At 48.8% G+C, this 22,520-nt stretch overlaps 1 protein-coding gene across 9 annotated transcripts in view; it reads right to left on the reverse strand.

Annotated features, from left to right (window-relative positions):
- Positions 1 to 1,435: 1,435 nt before the first annotated feature.
- Positions 1,436 to 22,520, reverse strand: part of TMEM94 (transmembrane protein 94) — a 45,437-nt gene continuing 24,352 nt past the window's right edge. For 2 of the 9 annotated variants that reach the window (XM_026090399.1, XM_026090403.1), the window contains 22 exons: positions 21,877 to 22,041; positions 21,341 to 21,550; positions 20,847 to 21,162; positions 19,918 to 20,091; positions 16,667 to 16,769; positions 15,180 to 15,397; positions 13,743 to 13,924; positions 13,404 to 13,542; positions 12,651 to 12,784; positions 11,676 to 11,775; positions 10,952 to 11,104; positions 10,102 to 10,210; positions 9,460 to 9,649; positions 8,820 to 8,897; positions 8,308 to 8,393; positions 7,634 to 7,715; positions 7,154 to 7,308; positions 6,695 to 6,789; positions 5,379 to 5,472; positions 4,948 to 5,118; positions 3,867 to 4,124; positions 1,436 to 2,119 (listed from right to left, as the gene is read on the reverse strand). In XM_026090399.1, coding sequence (XP_025946184.1) covers positions 4,052 to 4,124; positions 4,948 to 5,118; positions 5,379 to 5,472; positions 6,695 to 6,789; positions 7,154 to 7,308; positions 7,634 to 7,715; positions 8,308 to 8,393; positions 8,820 to 8,897; positions 9,460 to 9,649; positions 10,102 to 10,210; positions 10,952 to 11,104; positions 11,676 to 11,775; positions 12,651 to 12,784; positions 13,404 to 13,542; positions 13,743 to 13,924; positions 15,180 to 15,397; positions 16,667 to 16,769; positions 19,918 to 20,091; positions 20,847 to 21,162; positions 21,341 to 21,550; positions 21,877 to 22,041 — 3,027 coding nt within the window. In that variant the 3' untranslated portion in view covers positions 1,436 to 2,119; positions 3,867 to 4,051. Of the gene's footprint in view, positions 2,120 to 3,866; positions 4,125 to 4,947; positions 5,119 to 5,378; positions 5,473 to 6,694; positions 6,790 to 7,153; positions 7,309 to 7,633; positions 7,716 to 8,307; positions 8,394 to 8,819; positions 8,898 to 9,195; positions 9,302 to 9,459; positions 9,650 to 10,101; positions 10,211 to 10,951; positions 11,105 to 11,675; positions 11,776 to 12,650; positions 12,785 to 13,403; positions 13,543 to 13,742; positions 13,925 to 15,179; positions 15,398 to 16,666; positions 16,770 to 19,917; positions 20,092 to 20,846; positions 21,163 to 21,340; positions 21,551 to 21,876; positions 22,042 to 22,520 lie in introns of those variants that run through there. The other 7 variants (XM_026090401.1, XM_026090400.1, XM_026090402.1 and 4 more) reach the window with 7 other exon arrangements.

Genomic DNA, 22,520 nt, shown 5'->3' on the forward strand with positions numbered 1-22,520 from the left:
AGACAAGTGCTACATCGTGGACCTGATTGTTTTTAAATAGCTGCAACCAGTGGCACTTTATCAAAAGGTTTGCGGAAACCTTTTAAAACTGATTTTTACTCTTACACAAATCAGCCTGGAACAAGCCCAGGTGTTTTTCTTTTCCAATGTTGATAAACTGTAAATGTTTTTTTAAAGGCCAATGTATATATTTTAAATGTGACTTATTATATATATTTACTAACCAGAATTGCAAGTCTTGTACTCTAGGGTCAGGGATAAGAGGACACTGGGGTGGAGCTGTGTCGCTGTCTGAGCCACCTGAGGGCAGCACCACGCTGCTCTCGTTGTCAATAAGGGAACTAAACATTTGATTTTGCAGAAGAAAGCCTATTTTTTAAGCTCTAGATCTTTATTTTAAAGCTACTGTATGGTGTGTAAGTTATGTACACTGCAAGTGGGACTAACTGACCCTGGCTGCACCTGCTCCGGGCAGCAAGGCAGTGAGGGGAAAAACAGCCCATGTAATCACCAGACTGACAACAGATTTTAAACCATCTGCTCTCTTTGTGTTAATCATGTGTTTTTTGTTTTCCACTAACATCCATTAAGACTAAGTTCTATTAAACAGTGGGGCCTATTTTACCCTTTTGATAGTATGGCCTAGTTGTCTCCTTCATTTCAAATCTTACAAGCTCATCTCCTGCCCTGTTTGAAGTCATCAAGGATCAGCTGTATCCTGCCCGGTGTGGGCTTAAGCTCTGGGTTTCCTCGCATAAGCCCCTGCCTCAGGTAAGAGTTCTGCTGTTGCCTCTAGTGAGGGTCATGTTTTGATTTGAGTCTTACCACCATGGCAGTAATGGGTGGTTAGAGCTCTAGGGACCAGCACTGCCCCCTGCCCAGCTTTGGCAGCAGCTGTGGAGCCACAGCTACCTTGGCTTGGCAGGCAAAGGACTCCTCCGTCCTCCGGGCTCGCCGGTGATCAGTGTGGCCACAGGGACACCAGGTCCTGCTTGCTGAGCCACGCGCAGAAGCAGCCCAGGCCTCCTCATCTCTCCGCTACTCCGTTTTTCTCCAGATGGCGCAGTGTCTGTTCCAGCTCACCCTGCACCTTTCATTCAGAGCTGCAACCGGTGCAACACCCGTCACGACTGAAGCAGGGTCTGCAACAACCATGCCAGCAACCACCTCACACCTTGTGCTGTGCCTGGGATCCAAGAGACCAAGCAGTAAGTGGACAGTTATTCTACAGAAAGAGGGATGCAGAGACGGACAGAGTTGCCCAAGGCTGGACAGAAAGTGGGAAAAAGTGCCAGGATCAGCCCCCAGGAGCGCCAGCCTCTCAGGCCACGTCTCTGCAGCAGACGTTGGCTCTGTCACCATTACCTCGGACGCAAGCAACCACACGCGTTTCACCTCCTTGTTTTGCTGGGTGCAAACTCCCTCCCACTCTCAGTTATCCAAGAGAATCCTTTATTGCCGCTCAGACACTGGATGCGTGTGGGTTGGGGTTTGGTCTTTTTTAATACAATTTACAAGTTTTAATACAAATCAAATATTTTTACATACATCCCAAAAAATTTATTATAAAATATACACCATTTAAAAACATCTCGATGTAGGAAATTTCCTTCTGAAGCCATGCACCCTGGCCCTCCAGTGCCTCGATGGGCCGAGGGAGGGGTGGCAATGGCAAGACCATCCAAAAGGCTCCATTCATACGCCTCTGCTCCATCCAAGTCTAGCAGGGGAAGGAGGGTGAGGGAAAATAAACATTTGTGATCACCCAGAGAAGGAAGCCTCGGAGGTGCCTCCTCTAGAGAAGGTGTGGCCAGCAGGAAGCCCTGGCAGCTGCTGCCTTTTATCACCTACAACAGTTAGCGGCCCAGAGCAGGAGCTCGGATCTGGGGGAGGACGTGGCTCTGCGGGAACAGCAGCCGAGCGGCTCGGTGCTGCGTCTGGCTCCAGCCCAGCCACACAGAAGGAGAACGTGTCCTACCTGCCGGCCGACCCTGGGATCAGAAAGAGAAGCCGATTTCTCAGGTGCCAGTGGCAACAGATCTGGAGCCGGCATTTAGTGAAGTGAGAGAGCCTGGGTAAGGCGCAGCTTGTTCTCCCTGAGCCAGGCAGCTTTGCAGGCCTGAGAGGAGTGAAGGCAGAGCTCAGCCCAGCTGGTAAAGCCGAGCAGTCCCACTCTTCAGGAAGGAGCGGCCTGGTACCGCTGCGCTGCAGGAGAGCAGCCCTGCCTTGCCCTGGGAGCTGCTGGCTCCCTAGCCCACGCAACCCTGCTGGTAGCGCAGAGCCCAAGCAGGTGCGCTCCAGAGTCCGACCAGCCGCGCTCCGGCTGCAGGGACACGGTCCAGCACCCCCAGCTGCCTCTCGCCAGCATCCTGTCTGTCCCCAGAGCTCAGACGCCGGCCGTCCCCCAGCTCTGCTCTCCTACCAGCCCCGTGGTGGGGAGAAGGGTATTGCTTAGAGACGCGTGTTGTGCGGGATCCCTGGTTTGGCGGAAACGCGAGGAAGACGAGGTGGAGCGGCAGGGCAGGGCTGGAGGGTCCTAGCCGGCTCCCTGCCTCCCAGGGAAGGACCAGCAGCCATTTGTTAGTCTCATGTACTGAAGGGAAACAACAGCCGTGTAGTGTAGAGCTAATATTGGAAGCAAAAACAGTGCCAGGATTTGCCCGAGTCGGTCAGGTCTCGGGATTAGAAAGGGAGTAAACAGCCCCACGAGCTGTAGTATTCCAGCCTACGTGCTCTCTTGCAGCCCCTGACTGCCAAACCATGATGGCACCAGCGTGCCAAGGGTAACAGTGTCTTTTCAAATCTTAAGTGCACATGTGCCACACAGGTTTCCCCCAGTCGGGTGGAGAAGAGGCCTCCAGAGGAAGAGGGAATGGCTGCAGGGGCAGCRGSRGGGRGGSRRGRGWYTYCCWRWSMCYTGSASAGMAAGAMCTGGGTGCTGCACAGCCCCAGGAAGGGAGCCATCCCCCAGCTCCATGTCATTCACAACTGCAAGATACAGATATCCTGCCTGGAAAGATGTCTCCTTCCTCCCTGGCAGGATAGGCAGGTCTTAGGCTTTATTTCTATCTACAAATATTGCTGTGGCCCTCTCAGGCAGGCATTTACTGAAGTACACAAAAACGAGGACAGCTACAAACCTACTTCTTTGGGGGTTGTCAAAGCAGACAGGAGCCAGTTCAACGGGGCTGCATGAAGCTGGGCCACGCTGACTCCCTGCCAGCAGGCAGAGCTGCCCTCCTGCCTCCCTGTGCACCAAATCACCAGGGTAAGACACAGACAGCTGATCTTGAGGCCCTGCCTCATCCCTCTTCTGGTGAAGGGCTCAACAGCCAGCATATGGCTAGAGCAACAACGCTAGAGGGCAGGTCCAGCATGGCCTGGCCATCGCAGGGGCTTTCCCGGCACCTTGCCAGAGGCATCCCCAGCGTCCAGCTGGGAAAGGGAGCTCCAGTCCTCGCCTAGCGCACCCGTGCTCCCGGGGCTGCAGGGGAGGTGGCTCCATCCCCCAGGACGCAGGGAGAGGGAGGTGAGCGAGGGCACACACAGGCGTGCGCACGTGCACACACAGACACGCGCGCCGTGCAGGAGAGCGCACAAGGAAGGAGAAAAAAAAATGGGTTTCAACAGAGATTTCTTGCCTCAGCAGCCCTATGCCTCCCCTGCTGGCCCAGATTCTCCTGCCAGGCCCAGGAAAACCCATCTGCTCACACAGAGAGAAGGGGTCGCTTCATTTCAGCATCACCATGATACTAACAACAAACCTCTAGTAATAAATAAATAAAGGAAGAGCAGCCCGAACAGCCAGCAGAGCCTGCAGGCTCCCTCAAGCACTCTAGCAGGCTGGGGAGGGGGAGGCTGCGTACCTGCTGGGGGTCCTGACAGCAGTGCCCTGCCTGGGGCCCCCCGGAAGGTGCTGATGTGGCTTTGCAAGGAGGCCGTCTGGTTTGCATGTGCGAGGGGAAACTCCCTGAGCCTCTGGTGCAGCCGCTCTCCCAGCGCAGGATGCAGCTGTGCGGCCCTGGCCCCAGGGAACTTGAGCTGGCGGGGTTTAAAACGGAGAATTCATCCCCAGCTTTGTTTCGAACTGCAACTTCTGCCTCTTTTGGTAACGGACTCGGACCCTGGAGGAGGCAGAAGAAAGAAAAGAATCAGAAAAGCAGGCAAGGCTGCCCCACCGCAGTTCCTGAGAAGAAGGGCAGCATCTGCTCCGGGCCTGGGCCCTACAGCACCAGGGCAGGCAAACCGGACCCAGAGAAGGACCCATGGCCTCAGTCCTGCCCATCCAGCCAAGTCCCTTCTCTGAGCCCACCAGGCACAGCAGAGAAAGGTCCAAAAACTCCTCCCAGGAACAGAGACAGGGCCTCTGCCCTCATCAAGGTTCCCTTGAAGCCCCACTGCTTTTCCTCACCAAACCCCCTTCCTGGATCACTGCTCATTAGCATTAACTCCCAGCTCTGGCTGCTCCCTGTGCTAGGAGGAACAGCCAGTCACTTTGCCTGCTGCTAATTCTTGGCTTCAGCCACTTCCCGTGAAAATGAGTCCCACAGTCCAGGCACTGTGTGAGGACATACTTCCTCTGCCGCTATTCAATGCCTCTCTGTCCTCATGGGACGAGCCGGAGAGAACAGCCCTCTCTGACCTATACTGGTGTTTCATAGACTTTGGCTCTCTCCCTCTCATTGGTGGGAGATAAGGGAATTTTGGTCTCCCTTCCTGCTCCCAATCACTGCCACTGCCCTTCCCTGACCCTCTTTCCTCCCCTGCATTGTTGAGTCCCTGAGAGGTGGAACATGAGCCTGCACAAAAGAGCCAGGTGATTTACACCACGCCATCATCTTTTCCTTTCTATTCCCCACCCTGTTCCCTGCGCATCTTTTATCTGCAGCCCAAGGCCAGGCTGGAGCGAGGTCCCAGCCCTTTTTCCCCATCCCCACAACCCCATACCTGATTTCGTGCAGCTTGACAATCTCATTGATGATAACCACAAGGACCAGGGAAAGAAAACCCAGGAGCCATGAGACCGGGGAGATGGGAACGTAGTTAAAGGTCAGTGGAGAACTGAGGTTTTCCCAGAGCTTCAGGTCCAGCACAGTCTGTGCCACTTGCCCCAGCAATCTAGGGTCATAAAGAGACACAGCAAAGCTCAGCAGCACTAACAGGCTTCCTGGGATCTGCAGATCAGGGTTTAGGCCCAGGTGTACCACCCCTGAGTTCACAACAGGGGCCCCTTCACCAGTTTACCAGTGGAAAACCTGTGCCATACAGCAGCATTTTCCTCAGAGCTAGCAAACTGGTGCTGGAGCAGCTCTAGAGCAGGCAGAGCCCCGCTTCCCCCAGCACTCTGCGGTGCCTCGTCAGGACCTGCGGATACTCACACAACAGCCACAGTGAGTGTCCACCACCGGTTAGAGAGGGGGCTCTTCTTCCACAGCGGCTTGGTGCGATGGACATGGGTGATAGATATGAACACTACGGGGGACAGATGGAGCAGGGAGTTATTTAGCAGCACACACAGATAATTGCTTTACAATATACACCAAGGGCTATTGCTCCAAAGGGATGTGAGACTGCTGTCCCTCAACTCAATCTTTCTTTCAAGGTCCTTCCAGACCAGACTCCCCATAACAATGCCAGGCAAGTCCCTGGATATGCAGAGGGGGCCGCCGCGGCAGTACTGTGCAGGATTACTCAGTGCAGGGATGGCAAGGGTGGTTCTTAGCCTGGCGCTCTAATGCGGATCAGGCAAAGGACCAGAACTGGGAAGCAGTGGGGGTACCCTCATCACTGGGTCACTGCAGGCCTGCGTCAGTGTAAAGCTCCAGCCCTGGGAAAGACATTTAATTAGACCTAGAGCTCTCTACAGAGGACAACGCATTCACTCAGCTTTTGCTGGGCACATTAAAACAGCATTTGCCACCTGCGGGGCAAAGCATCCCTGCTTGGCCTCTAATGTCTCAAGGACACAAAGCAGTATTCCCCAGTCCCGCCAGTAGTGCACCACTACATCCCACTAACGCAAAGCTGCCTCTCAAATCAGGAGGTGGTTCAGTCGGCCTGGACACCCTGCACATCTCAACGTCCAGAGCTCCGCCTGGCACCAAGGCACAGCACTGCAAGACGTGGAGGAACGGGAGTAGAGGCTCTCTAAGGCTGTAGGAGAGCAGCTGGCCCTGCTTTGCCAGGCGACCACTCACAGGTGCTGCGAGTCAGCCAGGGCCTGGCTCCTCTCCCCGCCAGAGGATTTAAAAAGGCTTCCAGGGCCAAGGCAGTGACAGCCAAAACAGAGCTGTTTGGGAGAAGGGAACTAGGTGCTTCACAAAATGGCAGCAGGGCTACTGGGACTCCTGAGGCAGGGAATGTTTTGGAGATTTGCAGGACGTCACTAGCTGATTTGCAAGAGGGCAGAGAGGGATTGTTCATAGGGTGGCATTTGCTTGCTTATTTGACTAGCCTGGAAGGGAGCCAGCGTTTTGCCAGGCTGATAGGAAGCAGGACCAGCTCCGAGGGTGCTATCTTTAATCTGTCAGGGCAACATATAGTAAGACAAGGGACAGTCTTTGTGCCTATGCCAAGAGGTTGCCACAGTCCTTGCTTCTAAAAGAGAGTTTGTGCTCTGGAGTGAGGAGCACAGAGAGAGGTAAAGGCTGCAAGTCCCCACCCCCAGCAGGACCCCCTGGGAACAGGGACTCACCTGTGTGTAAAACAACCAGGCCAGCTGTGAGCTTCTGGGCTACAAGAAGGGCATTGGAAAATGTCCCAAACCAGTCAGGAGCACCGTTGGCATTGCTAGGAAATGAGAGGACATGGGAAAGAAGTCAACTAAGGAGACTTGCTGGCTGACCTGTTCCCACCAGGGCCATGTCCTCCTCTGATAGCTGAGAGAACTAAATGCAAGCTCAGAGTCAGCCACTTGCAAGAAAAACAAAGGCTGTCCTAGCAGCAGGAGGTGATAGGGAGCAAGGCAGGACCTTGCCCCAAGGATGCACTTATCAAGGCTCCAGGGAGAGTTCCCAGCCCTGTGTAGAGATGATATAGCTGGGTCACACAAGAGCCTGAAGCTCATTAGCTGGGGATCAGTTCCACTTAAGAAGGGCAAGAGGAGCAGGCACTGCAGGGAGAGGGGTGTGCTGGGTCAGGCTCTGTTCCTCACCTGTAGAGCATGATGGAGGAGCAGGCTGTGAGATTGAGGCTGGTAGTGTTCACCTCTTTGCAGAACTCATGCAGTGTGAACCCAAAGCAGATGAGGCAGGAGCAGATGGTCAGGCTGAATTTCAGCAGGAAGCAGAACAGGAAGTAGTGCTGAGTCTGTGAATAATGGAGAGGGAGGAGGGACATGGGCATGTCACTGGCTCACCCTCCCCAGCACAAACCATCAGGGCATCAGTGGCTGCAACAAAGACTGGCTGCAGTACAGGTGAGATGTTGCCACTGAGGATCTGTCCTGTGGGCAGTAAGGGCTTCCCTTCCTGTCCCTGCCAGGCTTTTGGCTAGGATGGCTCATGCCACGGATCAGAATTTACCAAGAGATCTGAAAGGTCTATGCTAGCACAGGACCTCAGCTATGCACCAACGCGGGGACAAAGTAGTAGAGAGGGAAGTGAGAACAAGTCTCATCTGATAAGCCACCTACCTTCTTAGGAATGGAAGTCAGGTTTTTTCCTGTTGCCATGGTCATGATGGAGCTGTGGGGGGGCTTTCCCAGGAGTGAGATGCTGGGGAAAGGCAAGTTAGTCTCTCAATAACAAGTTCAGGCACCAGAATTTTTGCCTTTTGGGATCTCTAGCATTTGAGCCCAAGGAGCCTCCTCAGACTGCTTGGAGCATTGGAACTGATCTGGTCACTTGTTGTACAGCATATTTGCATTCCCTCCCTCCAACATATGCTGTAGATCTTATGCATGGCAGGTGCAAGCAGGGGGAGAGAGAGATGACTTCTAAGTGTGTGATGGGGTAAAATCCACCTATAGTATCTTGGGCTCTGCCTGACACCCTATGCTCTCCATCACCCCCAACCAGGGCAACAGTGTTAGGATTAGAAGATTATTCTCAGCCGGGGGTTCAAACCACATGATAACAGAGGCTCTCTGACAGCAGGCAGGGCTGAACAGCAGTACACAAATGCTCCTGTCTGTGTTTCCAAGCACCTTGTCAAAGCAGGTGCTTGCAACAATCCTTCCAGCCTCCCTAGCATGCTGTGGGTCATGTCAACTTCCTTTTACCATGGACACAGTGAGCCTAGGAGCCTGGCCCATGCATCCTGTGGGTGGGAAGCTTAAGGCAGGAGATTCCACCCTAACAGACTCACCTGAGCAGCGGGTAGCAGAAACAGGAGAGCCACACGATGTCTGTGGTACTGAGGATGGGGGGCAGCTGCACCAAGCAGGAGAGGAACTGGACAGGAACAACAAAGAGTGAAGAGCATGAGCAGAGTTAGGACAACCTCGTTACCCCAGACACCACCATCCTCCCCCAAACGCAGGGATGAGCTGGTAACTAGGGTGCGACTGCACAGCCCCTCCACATGGAATGGGTGCTGCAGGGGATGCTTTTCTCCAGGGAAAAAGGAGTCAGAAAGAACATGAGGCTGAGACCACACAGCCTCTACCTGTAACTTCCCCAAACAGTGCTAATCAACACAATTATGTTTAATCAGTGTAAATGAGACCAGTCTTGTCATTGGTAGAGGGACATTCTGTGTAAACCTGACTGAAGGTCACCTCCCTCCCTTGCAAGGCTGCCCCACTGCAGCCACTCACATTCTCACTAGTGTCCCTGTGCTCTGAGCTAAGTGCTGTTCCCAGCCAGGCGAGGGCTCACCTGAATGATGACCAGGGTCAGCTGGCACTGCAGCAGAAAGAGGAAACACTTGCGGATCCCGTACGTTGCATGCCTGGCCTGGAAGGAAGCACAAGCCCTCAGAGCCCTCACTGCGATGGCAGCAGTTATCAGCCAAGAGCAGTTATGGGCGGTGGGGGACAGAGCATGTGGCCTGCAGGGGAAGTGGGAGGGGAGAGGATTTGGACTCGGTATAAACAAGAAGGGAAGGCCTCCTGCCTAGCCATGGCTGAGAAGGAAGAGCAGAGTTTAGCTGAGGGGCAGGTTTGTTTAAACCTCCTGGCTTTTCTGGGGTAATGCTCCTCCCTAGCATTGCAGTGTTTCCTGCATAGGGATCTCTGCAAGTTTTTCTTCATACCGTTGAATGATATTCATGTCCTTTTGCCACACGGCACCATTCCCAAACCATCTCGTACACCTTGGACCAGTAGGGCCAGGCAGGAAGAATCTCTCCTTTGTACTTCCTGAACAAATGACAGGAGAGCAAAGCTAATGCTGGCAGCTTACCTAGGGCAACTCAACAAAAATGCCAGCATGGGCTCCTGGCTTTGTTCCTCACAATCCACAGGTAGATGGGGAAGGCTAGAGACAGAGAACTAGAGAGGGAATACGCCTGGCTCACCTGCTCTATAAGCCTGATGATGCTGGTACTCTCTTCTTGGCGAAAGGACATGGAGCAAGGCAGGCTGTTCAGTTGCCCTGAGAGCTGCAGCGGCGTGAGCTCATCAGAGATGTGAGTCATGGTGGTGCTGGTGGCATAGCCAAAGGTCTCCCAGGAGCAGCGGGATGGGTAGAGAGGATCCAGTGCTATACTGCATGGACAACACAAGAGCATTAGGAAAGGCCCCATCCCAGGGAAGAAACCACATTTCATTGCAGTCCAGCCTGGAGAGTTATGCTGTGCTGTGGATGTGCCACCTCTATCTACCTATCTACCCTCTCTACCTTGGTAGAAAAGTCCTGAGCTGCCACATGAATTCAGCATCAATCCCCCAGACTTTCCATTTTTCCCAGAGAACTAATCAATCTATTTGGGTGCTTGGCTCAAAATCAACAAATTGCTTGATCTAAAGTGGCATTTCCACTCTTTCACCCAAACCAGAAGCACCTATAATTGCCAGTTGGTGCACAATCCTTTAGCATGCAAAAGTAAAAACCTCCTTTCAAAGATGGAGGGAAGTCTCTCTGTGTGCGAAAGGAGCTAGGAGTCATCCTCTGCAAGCGCAAGGCAAAGGTAGCAGGAGGACCCTGGATCCTGCCCCACCTGATGTCACTTTGCAGGAAAAGGCAGCTGTTCCGCAGGTTAGCAGAGCTTCCCAGACAGCAGGTCACCTCCCCGTACTCCTGCATGATCTTGATCATCTCACACATGGCTGCAAGGGGACAGAAAGAGAAAAATAGTATGTTACCTCATTGCGCACACAGAGAAGCAGTGTTTTGCACACCCTTTCCAGTCTGGATAACAAGCAGTCAGATCTTTTAAAATAACCCCAACTGAGATTCCTCAGTCYGAGTGCAGTCAGATCCAAAGTCAGATGACACAATTAGGTAGTTAACGAATTGCAGACAAAGTGCCCTGTGCACCTGCCTTCTACAGGAGCTGAGCTGCGATCCAYAGAACTGCGATCCAGAGGAGACCTGTACCTCTAGCACGTCTCTTTCAGACCAGAGCTCTGGGTATGGCCTGGGTACATAACACAGGTGGCTCTAGCATCAAATAGTCTTGTTAGCAAACAGCAGAAATTAAATTCACTTAAATAATTTGAGCCTTAAATAAATTAAAATAAAAAGACAACTTTAAAATCTGCTCAGCAGCGCTTCACCGCTGTTCCAAGTTCAAAGGAACAAAGGGAATCTAACAAACCACTCCAAAAGCAGTGCCACACTAAGCCTTGCTCAGAGCCAGCTCCTGTTCCTGCACTCCCAGCATCACCAATCTTTTTATTAACATCCTCTTGAGGCCTCTAAATCAAAGCTGCTGTCTGATCCACTTTTACTTCTGTAGCTCTGCACAGTGCTCTGTGTACATGTGAATTTTCTAGAATGCTCTAGGCAAAAATAAGCCACTCTCTGCAGATTCTTATGTAAACATTTTATCTAAATGATGGGCGCACCCAGATCTGCAGCACAGCGAGGAGTCAGATGGAGCAGGGAAGGACCACCTCCACCGGAGACAGAGGAAAACCTACCCAGGCATTGAGTGCCTAGGCAGGCTGCGCTGTAACTGGCTCTCACTGGCACTCCTGTAAGCTGTGCCCAAGAGGTACCTAAAATGCCAAATTGTAATGATACTTAGCACTTTTACTGTAGACTGCACAGGTATTAGCCAGCTGAGCACTCAGCCCTTTCTTAGACAAAATAGTATCTCTCAGAGACAAAAAAACTATGTCCTTTCTGGTCTCTGCAATCAAAAGCTCTACAAAGCAGCAGAAGGTGCTAACAGCAACTGCCAGAGGAAAATACTTCTGGGAAGTGATTTCTGAGTTATATAAGGCAGCAAGGGTTGTGAGCAGAGATCAAAGTCTCCCAGCACACTGATAAAGCTTATTTAATAAAAGGCAGTAGCATTTTGAATGTTTGCTTTTGTGTCTCTTATGAATGCAAATTGACAGGGGAGCAGTTCTTAGCCCAGTTCTGTAGCTAGGGAACAGTCACACGAAAAGGAAGCAAGTTCCCCACAGGTAGCACAGAGGGTCAAGATATCAAAATGCCCCTCTGGATTTCTGGAGCATATCCCCTTCCCCTCATCCATTTCCACACTCTGCCCAGAGGTGCTAGAGCGAATGGATGGGTGTTCACAGGCAGTAGTAGGACAGACCTAGCCCCTGTGCCACTCACTCTCTGGGGTGCAGTCTGTGAAGAGTGGCACCAGCAAAGGCACATTGTCTATGTTCTGCAGGTGAGGTCTCACTTGGTGGATCCCACGTGGAAGTTTGGCCTGAAAAGGAGAAAGGAGAATGAGCAGGAGCGTGTGGGAAGGAGGCAGTTATCAGGGAACTGTTGAAATGAGAATTACGATTCTCACAATGCAACTTCAAGATCAGATACAAATTAAGGTCCCTGCAGAGAGAAGCTGGCTCACCTAAGCCATTGTAAAAAGTCTTCTGCTAAAGTCCTACACTGACATGTCAAGTTGTCTGTGCTCTCCCCCAGGGTCTGTGAGATCAGCCTGATCAAACTGTGCTTAGAGATTTCTAAGGAACTTTTACATGCGGGGAGCATTTAGTCTGAGAATTTGCACTGTCTCCCAGCACCTAGACCTGCCATTTCAATTGCAGCCACACCAACACCCAGCAAAGGAAGGGTTCTTGCTTTCTAAACACAGGCTTAATATATTTTCAATCTACATCTCTCTGATATTTCTGTAACCTCCACTGAGTGTGTCTGAGCTTTTATGAGGCAGGAAGAGCATGTCCCACACCCTGACTGCTAGGCAGCACCAGCTATGGCTCAGAACTGGAGGGGAGAAGTATCTTCCGCCTGCCTGGAACGTATGCATGTTTCCACCTCGAGCTAAGCTTATGGGAAGAAGACCCAGATGGACTGAGATGAGGCTCTCAAGGCCACTCCATGTGAGGCCATCTCCACTCCTGAACTCTCCAGAGAAAGGAACAGCTCAGCAGCAGGGAAGAACCGAGAGAATCCCRAACTTCCCAGGCCCTAGATTCTAAGCTGGGGCAGAAAGAGGAAAATCACAAGTCCCAACAAGAACCACTCAATCAACTGGCTTCAGAGAGGCATTCTCTCTGAGCAATGAGGTGCTACTCTTGACCACAGCGACAGCATGAGGTGTGTAGGAAAAGGGAGCCTCACCCTGTTACAGTCCTCCAGGAAGCTGGGGATATCACTGTCTGTTGGCTGAAAGCTGATGAGATCTGAGTGTCCTTCCTCCTCCATCAGCAGAAGCCCCTCCACGTCATCTCGAGAAACTGGAGCAGAGRGAAACACTATAAACAATAAGCACAAACCTGCCTCTGCCACCCCTGTGACACACCCACGTGGTATATTCACATGGCACTGCAGAAGCCAGGAAACGTGAAGCCTGGTTTTCTAGGTTAGCTACACTTCGATCCCACTCAGTCATATAAAATGCAGTATTTTTAGATGACTAATCTGCTCAGAGGTAGATATGTGAGCCTAGTCTCTGCTCTTCTGAGACATGACAGTTTATCTGCTCAGCTTGCTTTCTTCTTCCAGGGGAAAAAGAGAATGAAGAAATCACACTTGAAGTGAGGGAAAAGAGTAACTCACAGGCAAAAGACTGACCCTCAGTGGCTTGACCAGGGCCCCAGCAAGAATCAGAAATGTTATGAACAGTTGTACAGTCACGACTGCTGGTGCACAGAGGGATGTTTGTTTGCAACAACTGCTTCACTGACTGGGTAGAAATACTATGAATAAACAACTCTCGCTCACACATACACACACCTCAGGCCCATCCAGTTTTGTGCTCAAAGCTCTGAAGGATCAGGTATCTGGTGAGGACACAGGAACCTATGAACGGGTTTAAAAGAACCATCCAGGAAACACGTGGCATTCAAAGTGGCTTAGGTGCAGTTCTCTCACCCTGATGTAGGTCATCGTGCAGAGAGCCAGCGTGGCTGGGGCTAGAGGGAGGGATCTCTGAGCCAGGCACATCACCATTGGGTGTTAAAGATATGTGGCAGTTCCAGCCAGTCTCAAGACCCATCTTCTCAGCAAAGACCTGCAGGAGAGCAGACACAAGATTTTAGTGCAGCTGTCCAGGCGAGAGCTTTGCAGACCAATGCCATATTGGAGCCTAGGTACCTTCTGGATCCATTAACTAGCTGAATCAGATTAACCTTAGATTGCACTAGAGCTAAACTCTTCAGTCAGACATGCAGGGGACATGCAAGTTCAGGGAGTTCAGCAAAGACAGCTTACCTTGCTTTTGAGCTCATCTTCCAAGGAGAAGTAGACAAAACGAATGCAGGCATTGACCAATCCATCAATGAGGCGGACAATGTCAAGACGGGCCTGATACTGAGATGAGACCATTCCCATGAAGATCTGTCCGCTCAGAGCCTGGATACAATCTTCTTTCTCCATCACTTCCCCAATCCCTTCTTCAGGCATGCAAACAACACGCAATCACATTGAGACACAGGTGGCCATATGTGCATGCAGACAGCAGCACACATGGTGACAGACACCACCAAAATAACACCACAGGGACACAGTTTCCAGATACACACAAACATGCAGATATACACACACACACACACAGAAAGATGAAGAGACATCCATTTGTCCCAGCATACCCAATCCCAGAAGCAGTTTCAGAACATCCCCACATGTGCGACCAAGAATACACGTGTAAAACAGGGAGCATGGAAAGGGAAAAGACAAAACAGAAGACGGTCAGTCACAAGAAACCAGGGCAAAAAGGTAAAGGATATATGCTGCATAATGTTCACATGTGCATTTTAAACACATCATACTGTGCTTAAACAACATGGGAGGTCTGGCTGATGCAGACAGGCATCGGACTACAAGGAGCTGACGCAAAGGAACTGGAACTGGATCATGTTCCCTCCAGTGACACTGTCCACAGATTCCCAAAGAGTCTGCCAAAGACTGGCTGACAGGGTTCCTTCACCATCACCAGATCAGCCTGTGGTGAATGGGAGTTGGATGCAGCACGAGGAACAATATAACAAAATATTTCACACAGTTACAAAGCTCTCTGCAGGTAAGACTGAAAAGTGTTTTGAAAACACTCAGTCATAACTGCCTCCTAGCTGTCTGAAAGCATGTTACTCTCATTTTACAGAATGGGAAACCAAGGCAGAGAGAGGTCAAGGCTGGTTTTTCAAAGGAGCCTCCTGGAGTTATGTAATGCTATGCGCTTATTGCTCAGTTTCCATTGCTGTTCTGGAGGAGATGTTGTACAATTTAGTTCTACTTGGAATCGGACCCTTCAGCCCAGCAACAAAAATCCATCAAGGGAGAACAGTCACATACCATCAGGCATTTAACTCCTTCAAAAAACCCAACATACGTGATTTCCATAAAATTAGACAAACAGCAAGCCAAGCATCAAAATACCCAGAAGTCTTGAATCTCACTCGCCTGCTTTAAAGAACAGACTTCCCACAAGTAGAAGTATTTCTCTGCAAGCTTCAATGACTTAACTAGAAACATACTTGCCAGCTGCTAAATCATTATTTCCTCTGGAACTGCACCTACTTCAGAAAAGCATAGTTCTCCATTTCCATCTGCTGCTCTGAGTAACAACGTTGTCRCAGCTCTAGATCGATCAGAAAGAAAGCACCTGGCCTAGCAGCAGACCTTTTTACAGACACCAGAGGAGACACATACCATCCGAGCTCCAGCTATTCCTCCGACTGCTCTGTTTGATGGGGGTAGTCCCAGGGAGATCACAGCATGTGAAGATAGCACTCTGTCCAGGGACCTGCACCAGTTCTATGCACTTGCCATTGAGCTGGGAGGACAAGGCACAATGCATTGGCTTGTATGCAAAGGCAGAACAATATCCTGAGAGGCAGGCCCGCTGGTAGAAATCTAACACCTTCTTCCTGTGTAGAAGAGACAAAAATCAGACAAAGCTGGAGAAATCTGTTGCATTTCTGACGATGTACACTGTAGTTCAATGYAGGAATCACCAACTGGATATTTGGAAAAATGTATTCTGTGGGCAGTGGTAAGAGACTCTGAAAAAAACTTTCCTTATTGTTTCTGCACCCTCTAAGCTGCAGGCACTGCGGGGCAACAAAAACACATATTCCAGCAGGGGTTGTGGTGAACATTTCTGGTTGCTCATTAGACAGATTGATGAATATGAATGCAGTACTTTTGGAATACACATTAATATAATATGCTCTATATGGCTGCCAGATGACTCTAAGGAAGTTCACTGCATGACAGCAGAGGCTTAATTCATCAGAGAGAAAGTTTATCTGTAGGAAGACAAACACCAAGGAAGGAACTGACAACCCTGACAATAGAACCTGTAGCAGAGATACTTAAAATAACAGACTATTCTTCCACCCCCCTTCACAGTCTGGGTCCCCGGTACTGTATTTGAAGTCTCCAGTTAGTCAATACTAACTGGACTGAATCCCTGGAATAATGTAAAGTTCTTCTCTATGTTGAACTCACAAAGGTAACACTAGACTGAACATGGGATTTTTCATCGGCTCCTAAGATGATAAATATTCCAAAAAGGACCAGTTGGAGTTATGACACACCTGAGGATAAGCAGATTTAGTAGAACAATGTGCTGCTGTTCAGTGAAGCCAAATAATACTGATCTGCTCAGCTAGCAGGAACATAAATTTAGCCTATAGACGAAGACGCAACAGACTGTCAGATGTCACTGCAGGTCTAAAAGGATGCAATGTGGTACAGTGGATTGGTCTGAAGCTATCAACAGCAAGTACAATTGATCACTTTGCATTTTATGTAAGATAAGGCATTTCTTGAACAAAACTCTTTGCCATCAGCATATGACCTGACTAGAATTCATGGTCCTCCTATATAGTGCAGTCAGGTTCCATTTATAAGGGGTTAACAGATGTTTAACAAATTAACAAATGTTAACAGATACAGTAGGAAATGCTTTACTGTTACGGTCCAACAGGTTGATTGTAGCTATCTAATCCTTTACACTGCTATGCTTTTAACAACAGATTATAAGCAGACACTGCTCATGTTCATAACATACTTCAAACTTCTGTTAAATAGTTTAGCAAGCATCAATAAAGGGAATTTTAATACAGAGTGACCAGGTTCCTTCTGCTGTTTAGCAGCAACTTCTGAACACACCAAACGACAAAGCTGCCTACCTGTCAGAGCCAGAGAGGGGGTAGATATCAGTGCCATCCCAAAAGTCTGTGCAGGCCTCGAGGATGATGTCGGCTGTCCCATGAGAAAACATCTGCTCAGTGCCTGAAGTGTGAGAGAATGAGTCAGCATCACACCTACAGGCTCCCAGCAAGGGATTTCATACCAACTGCTCCCTTATTTGTTAAAACAGTGTTCCCACAAACTGCCTCGATCCACTCCAGATATCCCCTCTCCTCTGTTAAGAGTTTTCAGTCCCTGTCAAGAAATTATTCAAGACTGGATGAGATGCRTTCAGCTGATATTTGCCCAGCCATGAGTTTAAGCAAGCTTAGCCAGGGAGTCAGTTCCTATTCTTCCCTTGCACTGTGCAACAGTCCTCCTCCTACAGAAGGTGGGGGCAAAGCTTGCTCCTGTATCCAGTACAACAAAAACGAAGATATTCTTGTGTGCTTCTTCTCATGAGGGGATAAGCACCAGTGATGAGACTAAAGGAATCAAAGTCTGCCTACACAGGAAAGTGCATTCGATTTTAGTCTGGGAGAGGACTGTTCTTGAATACCTTCCATTTACGTAGCAGAGGATAATTTAACGGTGTGATCCATTAGATAGCAGCCTGTTTCACAAAGGGTCCTGAGAACCAATTAAATCAGGATGGGTCAAAAGTTCAAAATAACAGACTGTAAAAGAATAACTCATGTCTTGACCAGCGGAAGAACTGAAAATCAATGGACTCCACAGCTTGTTCTATTTTTACTTCTGTTACTTTATTCTTTAATACAGACTTACAACTTTTAATTCCCTCTTGTAGGCTGGGGTGTTGCAAAGGGTCTCCCAAAAGTGTGTGATGATACTTGTCTGATGCAGGACCCAGGCACAGGACACAAGGCAAAGGATGCGGGGCTGCCTCCCCTCCACATTTCCTGTTGCCTTTTATTTGTGCTGCTACATTAACATTGCACGCACGTAGACTTCACTGTCTAGGTTCCCTCCTCCAGCTGCTCTGTGACTTTGCCCCCAACAGCTTCAAAGCTGATCTAATGAAAAAAACATCACTGCCAAGAAAAATGAGCCCAAAGGCTTCTTACAGGCGCTGCTGCTGACTGCAAATGCTCACACTAGCTGGTGAAATCAAGAGCCAAGAATACCCACTAGCATAAATCAGGCAGGGACCTTCAGGAACACTGGAGGATTTTCCAAAACACAGCAGCTCTCTGCTTTCTTCTATAAATAGACATCACACGCCAAGTTTATCAGCATAACAAACCTCCAAAACCAATAGGAGCAGTGTATGAAAGAAGGAGCTTGTTTCAGGGACACAAAGGAGTACTTGTCTGGGGCTCTGGCTAATTTTATTATATAAACACCTTGCTTTCCACCTTGCTCCTATGGTCAGAGAGTTCTTGCTGGGAAAGAAGGAACAAGAGATGTTCATTGAACCATGCAGAGCCTATGCCCTGGACACAGAGCAAGAGCTTACAGATGACCAGGTGCAAACAACATACATACATTCATGCCTGAAAACAACTGCAATCCATTTCCCATATGATTCCCATTCAATGTCAACAGCATCCCACACCACAGTCCCTACAAGGGGTAAATGACAGTGACAGCACATGCTACAAATTGGAGGGAGCTCATTCATCCGTCATTGCTAGCAAAGTGAGCTCAGCCTCTCCCCTTCCTAAATCAAAATCCAGAAGGCCAGGATTTCTCTGGCACAAGGGAGGGAACTAATGAACAAGACAGGGAGGATGTCTATCTATTCACAACTGCTGGGACTCATTAGAAAGAACTGAGCTGTGCAGCTACAGCAAGGGAAGACAGAGAATATCAAGTCATTTTACTCCACTGAAGACACCGATGAGCTTCTATTTCCATGTGGTTATTATGGATGGGGGAACACTGCTAGATGGCCAAGCACATATTTCAATGGACTAAACAATGGAACATACAGATAAGTTACCTCCTATTTCTGCTACAGCTGTAGAATTTATTATATATCTCCCTTTGACTTCAGCACATCATGGGACTGGGTGGATTCAAAGACTTATTCACAGGTATTAAATCAAGAGAGGTTAGTTACGATCATCTAGTCTGACTCTTCTGCATAAAAACAGCCATTTGATTTCACGCAATAATCTCTGCATAATCCATTATTTCTGTCTGCATGCATTTTAGAAAACTTCAAGTGATAAAACGCTACCGCATCATTATGTGAAAGGTGTTCCAATGGTTAACAAACCTCACTGGTAAAATTCCTCTTACAATTTACTCTAGACAGCATAATCCAGGTCACACATGTACTCRTCTGAGCTCCAGCCTCTGAACTAAACCATTTAAAAATGAGGATAAGGAGTTGAAATGAGGCAATGTTAAAAGGTTTTCTCTACACTGAGAATCTCAGCACTGGAAAAATTCTTGCCTAAAAGGCAAGACAGAAGCAATCAGGACAAACAAGGGAGCTCCTTCCCAGATTAAGACACAAGTTTAAGAAGAACTGGGCAAGAGGAGACAGTTTATTTAGTAAATCTCTGGCCAACATATTAACCATATTTCAGATTCAATACAGAACATATGCCAACTCCAAAGACCCAAGATCAGTCGGTTAATTTATTACTGAGACTAAGAGCTCTGAGGGGCAAGCTGTCAAATCTTGCTGAGGTGCTTTAAGACCTCACCATGCCCAGCTGCATATCCCTTCCATCCTAGCCCATTCCTATTAGAAYAGAAAGGAGTAGAAGGAAAGGCGAAGTCAGCATGGCCTCAGGTGTTGCATTCGTGGTGTGATGTATTAGCTTAGACTACCAAGATAGTGATTTATTATCTTGGTTATCAGACAGATGGGCAACACTAGCTAAAACCCTGGGCAATATTCAACCATGTGCAGTATCAGTTTCTATACCATAATGAAGTGTATTCAAAACCAAATTAAAGAATTACCTTGTTCTACTCTGCCATTTGGTCATAGAAAAGGTAGCATAGTCAAACAGGTTTACTATGAGCTATCTAGGCCAATTTGCAAAGATTGTTTATGATCCTGGAGTGAGCCAGAGCTGGGAAGAACTGCTCCCTCAGTATGCCCACAGTGCTGACCACTAAGGTTTGTTGAGCATATCTGTATTGGCCACAGGCAGAGCACTGCTATCACCCCATAGGGATCCTGGACTGTTCCAGACTGGCATTTCCTAGGCTCCCTACGGAAAAAATCCTTCCCTCCTGAGCTCGATGCCTGAAGAAAAGGCAGCCTTACTGGTATTGGTATCCTTCACAAACAGGTTAATCATGTGACTCAGAGGTGGTCTCCTCTTGGTGATTGACGAAAGCTTCCCCAGGATCGTCTCCTTAACCACTTCATCACTTGGCAAGCGATATAAGGCCAAATAGTTCTCCTGCTTGAAAAGGTCTTTGGCACCCGGCATGAAACCTTAAATATGAACATGAAGAGGAGAAAAATAAGGCTGTAACCAAAGCAAAAGACAAGTCCTCCCTCCTTCTTCCACACCCTCCACTTTGCTTGCTCTCATTCTGACATCTCCCCAGCAATAGATGGGTGAGCTGTTCTCATTGTGCATTTACACCAAGATGGTTCAATATCTATGATAAAAAGCATTCAGAATGACTAGATGTTATTAGTAATGACAGCTTTTATTCTTCTGGTTCATTGACGAGAGGAACTGTGACACTGAAGAACAGGCACAGAACAGAGTTCAAGAGCTTTCAAATTTTAATTCTAGTGTTGCCTCTGACCTCTTGTCTCCTCTATGCCTCAGTTTTCCCATCTGTAAAATGAACTGAGGTACCTCATATCATCTATACCCAATCTCCTGATAAAGCATTACTGTAAAGACAGGTCAGCTATCTGTCCATTAGCAGCTGTTCTTTGTCTACTGATATGATTGGCAGACTCAAGTCAGAAGAATACCAAGCCTAGCCAGGGCTGGCTGGAAGTGTCCTTGATGAAATTTGTTCCTTTGATAGCATCTACAATATCTGAATTTGCCAAAAGCAACCTCTTTAATATACTCTTTTGGCGGCCCGAAAACAAACGAGTCAGTTCTGTAATTCTGCCTTCACAGCAATTGGGTCTGGGGAAATACTTCTCATGCTCTCTAAAGATTCAGCCATCCCTCTGCTGACAGCTCTGACTTCTCTGTGTCCACTCCTCCTATTTCTCCTTACCTATTAGCCTGGCAAGCTCACAGAGGCCCCAGGGCACATGAACAGGCAGCACAGCATTGTGAGTCTCCTGCAGGGCAATGTTGCAGAGGTGGTCAGAGAAGCGGCACAGACGCTCCGTCACACTGGCATTGCAGAGATTGAGCAGCACGTTCAGGCCCAGAGGCTTGAGGGAATTCAAGTGCATCTGCCAGTTGGAATCATCAAACTGGATGCAGGAGGGGTTCTGCTGGTCCTGGGACAGGCTAAGCATCTCGAGGTGGTAGTCACACACAAAGTCTTCAGCCTCACAGGCCAACACCTCACTGTCACCACCAGCCTGGTCCAACAGGTAAGAAAATTCTAGTTGGTTACAACGAATACAGCTTGTCTTCCTGAGCCCACAATCCCGCAGGGCATTCCCAACTAAATTTCCAATTAAAAGGGGAGACTCCACAGGTATAATTCTGTCATATAGCCCTACAAGAGACTAACTGCGCCCCTTCTGTATAGCTTACCTGAATACGTTCCTCCTCTCCACCCTCCGTGTCCTTGCTAAAACTCACATTGGACCCAGAGGGATGCTTGCTTCTGCTGTTTGGCTTTCGGTGGGCATGGGCATCGGGAGCCTTTGGAGGGTCACTAGACCAGTTGTTTCTCTCTTGCTCATTGGTGACATGGACTGTGTCTGCCAGGGGGCCAGAGAGCAAAGCATCTCTTTCATGGGGCTGCAAGAGACCAATTAAATGAACGGTGGAGATTCAGTGGTTGAACATGAACCACAACTGATTCACATGCAAAATGTACTGAACTGGGGACAGAGAGAAAGGGGAGACACYGCCTTGGGACTCCTGTAGAAGAGGATCTGATCCTCACTGCTTCTTAATCTTTCAATTAAAGAATTATGGCCACAGGACTCCTCTACAAGCAAAGCCTTCTTCTCTGTGCAACCACAAACCCCACAGTTCAGGAACCAAAATCAGAAACCTGATAAGGCTATGTTGAGTACGTCAGTCAAACTATGTTACTATGTTATGGATTACATATCTCTCACCTCTTCCTCCATCTCAGGGTGGCAGAAGGACCGTGTAGAGAGTTCATCAGTCAGGTCTTCATGGCTATCATGAGGTGGTTCCACTTTCCCACTGAAGAACAGAACAGTCTCTGGGCTGGGGTTTGGCCAGGAAAGAATCCCCTGCTTGTCTACACAGCAGAGCACCTAGAACATGCCACAACACCCACAAGAAAGCAAAATCTCAGTGAAAACATGTTTCAGTGTTTATGCATAGTTGTAAATACTGAAAAGTTTAACAAACACAACGGAGGCTAGACAAGTCCCTTCTCCACCAACTTTCTGCATGAAGAGACTGCACCTAATGTCTCTCCAAGAAATGGAGAGTTCCCTGCTCTAGCAGGATTGATGGGTTGTTTAATACCAGTTTTATTTCAGGCTATTGTAAGATTAGGCATTAAATCCATGGGAAGGAAGCAACTGCTGAACCTGTTTCACCAGTTAATACCTTATAGGGACCAGAACCAGCTGGTACTCAAATGGGAGTCAAGKGGGTTGTGGAACCAAAACCAGAGCTGGAAAATACAGACTTCTTGCTAGATGCCATAGAGTATCTCTAACCATTGTTTTTGTCTTTAAATATGCTGCTTGGACAAGACAAGACAGTTGTAAGCTCTTCTGTAAAG

The sequence above is a fragment of the Apteryx rowi genome, unplaced genomic scaffold (assembly GCF_003343035.1).
Source record: "Apteryx rowi isolate R43461 unplaced genomic scaffold, aptRow1 scaffold_86, whole genome shotgun sequence".
Taxonomy (NCBI): domain Eukaryota; kingdom Metazoa; phylum Chordata; class Aves; order Apterygiformes; family Apterygidae; genus Apteryx; species Apteryx rowi.